A 9,744-nucleotide genomic window follows, 5' to 3' on the forward strand; every position below is an offset into this window, starting at 1 on the left:
ATCTTTCTCTTTCAATTAGAATTTCTTCCGCAAAATTACATGGTGCTACTTCAATCAGTAGATAATCACAAGTGATATTAGAGAACTATAAAGACCAAGACGTACGACACATACAAGAAAAATTTATTTGATATTTTAACATTGTATTCAGAATTAATTGATTCAGCATAGACCATCACCAAAACTAGCACCAAAACATAACATCATGCTGGTCTTGCTACTGGTAACTAGCAATACCATCACATGTTGTGTTTTGGTGCTGATCAGTGCTGTGTTTTCCAGCAGGGCAGTCACCAAACAATGGTCACGATTAAAGAGGAGGAGAAGCCAAGCTGTCAGCATAAGGCATAATACATTATATTTTACATTCTAATATTGCTTAAATATCTAAAGAAAAAGAAAACCTTTCAATTAAATATTTTGTGAAATAGATCAATGTATTTTTTTTTTAATAAATGGAGAAAGTGGGAGTAAAAAGAAAGAAAGAAAGAAAGAAAGAAAGAAAGAAAGAAAGAAAGAAAGAAAGAAAGAAAGAAAGAAAGAAAGAAAGAAAGAAAGAAAGAAAGAAACTCGTACTTCATTTCCAATCGCTTCCTGGTTTGGTCACATGGTCTTCCAAAATGGCCGCGCCCTGCAGCCACGGAGTGTAGCCGCGGAGACAGGTCTCCAAGCAGGTTTTAATGACAGTTGAGGAGCTGCAGGTCGCTATTGACATCTCGACACAGAGACAGAGGAGCGTCTGAGGAAGCCTGACATCCCTTCAGCCCCGCCGACATGAGCAAGGACGGTTTAATCCTGTAAGTACCTCTGTTGTTATCTTAAAACAGGTTTACTCTAAGGTTAACGCTAGCATTTTTGGCTGGCAGAGTGATGTTATGAAATTTGCCTGTGTCACTCTTATGCAAACATTTCCTCACACAGCATGAATTGAGTCTAGCATCTATAACCCTGTCTTCACAACTACATATTTACATGTACTGGTCAGTAACGCGACGAACTAACCTTGATAAGCACAGCTTCTTCTTTTGTGGCGAACTCTCATTTAGAAAAGCAGCAGTTTAATGTTCTCTTCCTCACAGTCAGAGGTGCATTGCCTGTGCGGGATGAATTATTATCCAGAGCAAATCATTCGAATCTTCTGATGGATTCGGCATCCAGATAAGTCATTAGAGAACTGAACTGGCTTAACCTCTAGCACATAGTTAGAAAACAGCTGTGAATAACTTCTAAAGTTTCAGTTAATACAGTTGACTGATTGCTACTGGATGAAAGAAAAATACAACGTGTATCATAGCTCTTCCCCTGCTCTAACCCATTTGTTATTATTGCACTTTTCATTGAGTGGAGAGTCTAATATGAGTTATGCAATTGTAAAAGTGCCATATAACCATTTTAAGAGCCAGAGGTAAATTGAGCAGTAAATTGTTTGGATGCTTCAGTGGTCTGCATTGGTCACTCTAACATTTATGTCAAATTTTGAATTCCAGTTGGGTTGGATTGTGTTCAAAGCAGCCTTTCATTCAACCGTTTTCTACTGCTGGAAGACGATAAGAGAGCAGACGAGGGTTATCTCTCATAATCACTCTGCAGCTGGATGCTTAGTATGATTGCTGTGGAAAGGGTGGGACATGCCCATGTGTTAGATAACAGTAGCTTGTTAGCATATTGTAGCCCTCAGGCTATAGTGATCAGGATGCTGCCACCTCAACCAAATTTAAACACAGCGCAATTGTGTTTGAATTTGAATTGCCAGTGTGGGTCGGATTGTTTGAGTGTCCTTGCTGCACACATATTAGAGCCATAATGTGTATTTACAAATTGTATCAGATAGAGAGATTGTAAGATTAAGCTTGATAATGTAACATTGGTGTGAATCATAGAACTAATGGGAGTCAATAAGAATAATGACTGTGACTTACTATCTACCAAAAGAAGAGTCACATCCCTGTGTTTTACAGTGAACATTAACAACACTGAACTCTCCATGTGTACGGGGACTGATGAGGTTTTTGTGTTTCAATACAGCCCCAAGGACTTCCCCCAACTCCTGAATGACACATTTCTGCGAGCAGCACGAGGAGAAGAAACTGAACATGTACCTGTGTGGTGTATGAGACAGGCTGGAAGATACCTACCAGGTACTGGGATCATGTCGTGCTTCCTCTCCTGTCTTAGCTTCAAGACAATTTTCTCTCCCTTAACTATGTTCATCGTCTGACTGTCTTTGCATTACTAACTACCCTTGAACAGTGTGATTTAAGGTCAAACAACATTAAGATGATTAAGACAATTAATCTGAAATTAATGAATGCTTTGTTGAAACTAATTTTCAGAGTTCCGTGAGTCCAGAGCAGGGAGGGACTTCTTTGAGACGTGTCGGTCACCAGAGGCCTGCTGTGAGCTCACTCTGCAGGTATATCAGTGCTTTCAAACTTCAAAACTCATTTTGATGCCATGTGCGAAAACGTATTTTTATCACTTTATATCAATTTGAAAGGAGGAGCACCAACATGCCCATAATCACTAAAATTGTATCTTAAAACATTGCATTGCATTGATTTACTTTTAATATACATAGCAGTAGCAGTACAATAGTAAATAATCAGTGTTCTTGCATTGAGACGATGGTGTGATAATATACTACAAACCAAAACCACATAACCACAAGTCGCTGTTGTTTTTAAATGTCTCCTTTCCACTTAAAGCCTCTGAGGCGCTTTCCCTTCGATGCAGCCATCATCTTCTCTGACATCCTGGTTATCCCACAGGTAGGTGTGTTGGTCTATTGGCTTGTTTTGTTGTTTTTGTTCTATTTTCCCTCAGTGTTAATTAACTTCTGTTTCAGTGTAAGTGTTCTATTTCTAGCTTGATGCTAGAATCAGCCATATAAAAACCTGTATGTAATGTGAATGTTATTAGGAATATACAGCTGGGTTTGGTAGTTTGGGTAAGTTCAAAATCAAGTACTGTTATTGGCTGCTGGGCCACTACTTTGCTTTGATGTGAGGATGGAAGGAGACTCTGAATAGATTCTTCTTTGATATGTTCCCCAAAAAATATTGTAAAAATATGTAAATGTAACATATGATAATAATGTAAATGCAATATATCTTTACATCTGTATCAAGTTGCCGCTATCTGTCCAGTTTTCTGTGCATCTCGGTTCATTCTTTCATTCCTACCTCTAGGCCTTGGGTATGGATGTCCAGATGGTGCCAGGTAAAGGTCCTACATTCCCGGAGCCCCTGAAGGAGCCAGAGGACCTGCAGCGTCTGCAGGCCAAAGTGGACGTGGACAAAGAGCTGGGCTATGTCTTCAGAGCTATCACGCTGACCAGACACAAGATAGAGGGCAAAGTGCCGCTCATCGGATTTACTGGCGCTCCGGTTAGAGACACTACAGACACGGTTAATGATGGAAAAGGGAGCATTCACAGACGTGGTGCGCTAAATTGCATTGTGATTCCCTCCACAGTGGACGCTAATGTCCTACATGATAGAAGGCGGAGGCTCCAACACCCACTCTAAGGCGAAGCGTTGGCTGTACCGGCACCCTGAGGCCAGCCACATGCTGCTAAAGATGCTGACAGATGTGATAGTGGAGTATCTGCTGGGGCAGGTGGCAGCTGGAGCTCAGGTTAGACCGCCCACTGGCAAATGTCTGGACACATGCTTATCACTTTCATTATCTTGCACCGCCAGATTCAACTTTAAGATGTATTAAACTGCTTTTTGATACATAATCAGTCAAATGGAAGAGTTTGCTGTTTTTTTATATGTGGGCAGCTGACAGTGGATGTAATATATCAACAGTAAGACCTCACTCATTCACTGTAAGACATATTTTGTCAAGTATATCCGAGTTTGTCCGAGACATAAATACTATTGCTGATTAGAGCAGCTCCTGCACACACTCCCGTTTGGAAAAAAACCTGCCTCCCAGTATTGGCGCTAAATCTGGTTGAGGCAGCAATCTCAGCTCATATTAAAGGTTTAGCACAGCCTGGATTGTTACACAAAGTCTAGACAATGTCATACCAGTAGAGTGTGCCTTTTATTGCTGCAGTTTCAGTGCATGGGGCTGCAGGGGGGCCTTAGAGAGTCAGTCTCTGGACGTGCGTTGAGCTCCACGTGAGGTGTCAAGCATCCTGTCTGCTGGTGTGTCTTTGACCTCTTACTTCCACCTACAGCAGAGTGACGAAGTATTAGTTAGTTCTCTGCAGCATTTTAACATGATTTGGAACTTGTGACAACAGCATCGTGATGAACGGAACTGGTGATGTAAACACTGCATCATTTGTCCTGCTGATCATTGACTGAATGTACAGAAGGGAATAACAAACACCAAAATAGAACTGGCTGACCCTCAGTAGGTTTTTCTCAGGTCTTTTTAGTTTTTGTTCTGTCATGACACAGATAATGCTGTTACAGATATGTTGATCAGGTCTCCATTTTTCAAAACTCCCAGCTGGCTTCATTTAGATCATTTTAAAGGTTCTATGATCAACATCATTGTATTAGCAATTGATCAAATCACAATGTGGAATACAGATGAAGAGCCCACAGAGAATTAGGACCTGAATTGGTAGTTTTCCTCAGCTTTGTGTTTCAGTGTCTTTCAAGTGATTGGTTCAGTCTCTCCACTTGTATCAGCACCAGTACTAAATGCAGCAAGCCATTCTTTTCAGCAAAGAGAGACAGAGAGAGAGTCAGTACCAGACATGTATTTACAGATGGATCTAAATGATCTAAATGTTGGGCCAAAAACTGCTTATATCAAGGTTTTAAAAAAACCCTTAATCCTTGTGTCTGCGTGTTGTCCAGGCTCTGCAGGTCTTCGAGTCTCATGCTGGTATTCTGGGGCCGGTGGAGTTTAAAGAGTTTTCTCTGCCCTACTTGCGAGACATCGCTCGACGTGTCAAAGATAAACTCAAGGAGGCAGGACAGGATGTCCCCATGGTGAGAGACAGCTGCACAAATAAACACTTCCACATATTGAAATGTGCCAAATCCACACCAAAGGCACACAGTGGAACACAGATTTTTATGAATTTCTCATATATCTGCATGTGTTCTTTCTGACAATGTCAGTAGCTAATGATGTACACGTGCACATCATCTAAACTGCAAACAAGTCAACAGTGCCTCTATAACGACTCCACTCTACTTATTTATTTTCTGCTGTATTTTTTTTCTGTTTGTTCTCTTGTCATAATTACTTTCTATATTAGTTTTCGATTCTCTGTTCTATTCTTATCATGACTTGGTTGCTTCAACAACACTGTTTCCCAGGAGGGATCATTAAGCATCCATCTGGTCTAATGTAAAGAGCTGCTCTGTATGATTACCAGAAGATGGCAGCATTTCACCAAAAATGGTTCCCGGTCATCTGCGCAGATTTGCTTTGAAAATCTGCCCGTTCTACTTTTTTTTTGTGTCTTCTAGATTGTGTTTGCAAAGGATGCTCACTACGGCTTGGAGGATCTGTCTCAGTCTTACTATGAGGTGGTCGGACTTGACTGGACCATTGACCCACGATCAGCACGGTAACACACACACACACACACCCATACAGAGAGCTGTTTTGATTTTATATCCCAGTTACTTTATAGAAGCCTGCTTTGGTCTTAAAATGACAAAGAAAAACACACATTGAAATCACCCAAACATCTAAATACAACCTGCACCTTCTAATTCAAAGTGCTAGACTTTAGATTTTTTAAAATCTGCACTAAACTCTGTGTTAAATATGCCACATCAGCCCATCAGCTATTTGTAAAATCTGTCTCAACCAGAGCTGGCTCCTCAGGTCAGATTTAGAGCGTTGAGATATCTCTGGAATGTAAGGAGGAATAGAAACAATCAATACATGAATCTCCTTACTCAGAAGCAGAAACAACCTCAGAAATCCACTGTCATGGTCAGACTGCAGAAAATGAGCTTAAAGCTAAATCAAATGCGACTACAGGAATGTATCCAATAATGTGCAGCAGTGTAACACGAATCATGAGGCACACTGCTGTGTGTCCTGAGGAGCAGGTTAACCATTAGTACCTCTCCCTCGTCCCTGGTTTGTCACTTAGTGCACGATTTGAGTCAACAAACGTCTGTGTTTCCTGCTCCACTCATCAAATACTTAACCTGTTGGTTAAAGGATTACCCTGTGTGTCCTGTGCTGTGTGTCTTTGTGTGTTCAGGGAGCGCACAGGAGGGAAGGTCAGCCTGCAGGGAAACATGGATCCATGTGCTCTCTACTCTCCAAAGGTAACCTTCACTCTTAGGCTCTCACCTGGGCGCAAAACTTAACTTCCCCCCTATTCTTAATCATTTTTTTGTGTTCAGTACTGTCTTTATTTAGTTTCATCCATTGTTGAAAGGACAGAACACCTTCAAGCGTAAACGAAAACCTTCCTACATATCCCCAGTAACACAACAGTCTAAAAGAGTCGTAATGACAGAGTGAAACAAATACATTAAACATATGCTGTAAATATTTTTAAAAAATGAAATAAATGGCTTATAAGTAGGAGTTTGAGTCTGTTTCACTTAACTGTCATAACGGACCTTGTAAAATTGCTCCATTCAGTCTGAATAATACCACCTATTCATGAAGAGGTGCATGTTTCAGGAAAGTCTCGCTAAACTTAAAGGAGAACTTTGGTCGATTTCAACATGCAGCTTCATTGCTCAAGCTGCCCTTGACTTGCCAGTACCAAAGACGCGAACACATTTGGTCCAACCATTACAGGGCTTTGTGAACGGAGCGTTAGCATTGACAGCTAACAGCGTAGGGTCAGGACTTTACACTGTGTTTTAAGCTTCTTAACATGCTCCACATCTCACCCCAAAAGTCATGCAACATCAGCAGACACCTTACAACACAGCACTGTAGCATGTATGACTCAAAATGAATAAAAAAGTAGTTAAAACAGTGTGTTTGTGCAAGGAGCTACATACCAGTTTGTTGACATCCGTGTCCTCCGGTAGCTAGACTTAACTATTCAATCCGTCGAGCGTGTGCTCAATAGGCTATTGTAAGGCTCATGGCTCATGACAGGCTGTAACATGGACATGTACAACATGAACAGAAAAACAAAAATGCTGGAATACGTTTCTGTCTCCGCTAGTGAGGGAGTAAGCGCACGCTTGACAGATTGACTAGTTTGGTCTAGCTACCGGAAGACACGGATGTCAACAAACTGGTATGTAGCTCCTTGCACAAACACACTGTTTTAACTACTTTTTTATTCATTTTGAGTCATACACACTACAGTGCTGTGTTGTAAGGTGTCTGCTGATGTCAATGCTAACTCTCCATTCACGGAGCCCTGTAATGGTTGGACCAAATGTGTTTGCGTCTTTGGTACTGGCAAGCCAAGGGTAGCTTGAGCAATGAAGCTGCATGTTTAAATCAACCGAAGTTCTCCTTTAAGTGGTCCATGACTAATCTGAGAGAGAGGTAATGTGACAGTCATACAGACATGGCTACAAGAGAGGGTGAGAAACACAGGGAATTTACTAATTTGGGATTAAATTTAACCTGATTTTATGTACTAAGCAGCCATGATGATCCTCTAGAAAAGAGAGGATCGTTCCTCCATGCTTTTTCTTCATAACCTGCTGGTAGCATGTCACCAAACATGCACAACTGATTTCCGTCATGTCAGTGGGTGACAGTGAGGGTGCCAGAGCACAATTTTATATTTTATGAAATTATAAAGAGAGAGAGAAAAAAATAACAGAGCTGCTTTTTTCAGCACCCAGCGCTCACATGCTATGAATCCTTTTTTTTCATTCTGCTGCGTTTCCATTCATATATTTCTATTCCATGTGAAGCAATGTAATTCATTCTAACAAACTTTTGTTTACACACCATATGGTAATTTAGAACTCTTCATCAGAACTTCTTGTTCCTCCCCTGACCCAGTTTGAGCAAAATATATCTGACTCAGAAAGAAACCATAGGTGTAGTCGAACCATGACGGATGTAAAAGTCGATCCTCAACTTTTACCCCCTCACCTTCCCTCTCGTCCTCCTTCAGGAGCGCATTTCAGACATTGTGAAGAAGATGGTGGAGGGTTTTGGCACCAGGGGCTACATCGCCAACTTGGGTCATGGCCTTTACCCCGACATGGACCCGGAGAATGTGGGCGCCTTCGTCGAAGCCGTGCACGAACACTCTAAACAGATGAACAAACAGCCGTAAAGAGGGATGTGTCTGTGTGTAAGCCAAAAATGCTTATGATTGTGATTGAAAACATGTACAATAATGCATTATTTTATTAAAAACTGAAATGGCATAAGGCAAAAAATGTCCAGATTCCCATTTGCCATTCCAACAGATTTTTTATAAGGGAAAAAAAAACAAAAACAACACTGATGCAATATTAAAATATTGCATAAAAAAAAATCCAAATCTTGATGTACATTTACATGAATTCATGAATTCACCACATTCTCATCTGGTGTAGGTCAATAATGCGTTGATCTGACTGGATTAAGTGTTTCCACTGGAGAAAAAATTACATCATTTATCAAGTACATGTACATTTCAAATGCATTTTCAGTTGTGTGGGATTTGTATTAAGATTTGATCTATTCAGAAATGCTTTAAATGGCTTTGACATCTAGATGAAAAAGATTGTTTTGTCATCCAATCAAACTCACCACAATGTTTTCTCTAGCTCACACAAATACAAATGGATGAATACAAACCGTTCTAACCTCTCAATGGCTTAAAACATCTTCAATCAGAAGTGAGTTTGTCATCAGCACAAGGAGCTTGTTTGTCAAAATGAAAAGCTGGTGATGATGTGAAAGAGTTTCGGCAAGAGACACACTGCTGCAGTTATAAAAATCAATTTTTAAAGCAAAATGTCAGCACACAGCAGTTGATCATCCACCACCTTACATCTTAACAATGAGCAGAACCTCCCGCTGGATCTCAGCGTGAGGAGTTTTATTTTTACTCCTGCAGATGGAAAATCTTCTAAGATGTGCTTGTTGTAAAAGGAGCTGCCTTATGTTGTTTTTGTCTTTGTCTCTCTCCCTTAATCTGGAAAAAGTGGCTTATGAAGTGAATCACATTGTAACCATGAATGTGTGTATCTGGGTACGTTTTTCTGTCCTGTTAAATAAAGATTGATTTGATTTGTAGTGAGATTTATGTTTCTTATTATTTTAATGATTAGAGCCAGTAGGCTCTGGGCCGGATGGCAATGCTTTGTTATGGCCTTCAGCTCAGACAGGCATTTTAATGGACCAGGTACTACAAGGGCCATGAGTAATCCTTACTGACCCTTTCTTTTATTCTGAACATTCAGTTTTTTTCAGCCATGTGGGCTGTATGGATGGTGATTTCAAACAGTTGGTCCACTACTTTGGTCCAGACTGAAAAAGCTCAACAACTTTTTAATGGGTTGGCATGGAATGTGCTACAGACATTCATGTTCCTGTCAGGATGAATTGCAATAACCTTGGTGATCCTTTAAAAAGAGCGCTGACGGTCAAAATCTAAATCAACTGGAGATTGTTCTTTTTATTCTATGAACAATGAACTGCCTCTTCGGTCATAAATGTGATTTGCTCTGATAGTAGCAGCTCATGTAGCATGTAGCTGTTAGCCCCCAGCAGAGATGAAGAAAGTCCAGTTAACTCACTTTCTGACCACACATCCTCAGATTTATTTTATTTATCCTTATTTATTTATTATTTTAATATGAAATATTTTTTATTAAAGTGGCT

The 9,744-nt window shown here is 40.4% G+C and overlaps 1 protein-coding gene across 1 annotated transcript; it reads left to right on the forward strand.

Annotated features, from left to right (window-relative positions):
- The first annotated feature begins 594 nt into the window (after positions 1-594).
- On the forward strand, positions 595-9,162 carry urod (uroporphyrinogen decarboxylase). Its single transcript, XM_037085247.1, has 10 exons — positions 595-797; positions 2,026-2,138; positions 2,334-2,413; positions 2,706-2,768; positions 3,189-3,386; positions 3,475-3,636; positions 4,824-4,958; positions 5,445-5,545; positions 6,197-6,263; positions 8,042-9,162. Exons 1-10 carry the CDS (start codon positions 775-777, stop codon positions 8,204-8,206), a joined length of 1,107 nt encoding a protein of 368 aa, XP_036941142.1. The 5' UTR covers positions 595-774; the 3' UTR covers positions 8,207-9,162.
- The last annotated feature ends 582 nt before the right edge of the window (positions 9,163-9,744 follow it).

This window comes from Acanthopagrus latus, chromosome 21 (assembly GCF_904848185.1).
Source record: "Acanthopagrus latus isolate v.2019 chromosome 21, fAcaLat1.1, whole genome shotgun sequence".
In the NCBI taxonomy this organism is placed as follows: Eukaryota; Metazoa; Chordata; class Actinopteri; order Spariformes; family Sparidae; genus Acanthopagrus; species Acanthopagrus latus.

Excerpts from the sequence above, each read along its gene's own strand:
- urod (XM_037085247.1), top strand. The coding sequence starts at position 775 with ATGAGCAAGGACGGTTTAATCCT. Across the intron at positions 798-2,025 it reads AGCAAGGACGGTTTAATCCT|CCCCAAGGACTTCCCCCAAC; the intron begins GTAAGTACCTCT and ends GTTTCAATACAG. Across the intron at positions 3,637-4,823 it reads AGGTGGCAGCTGGAGCTCAG|GCTCTGCAGGTCTTCGAGTC; the intron begins GTTAGACCGCCC and ends CGTGTTGTCCAG.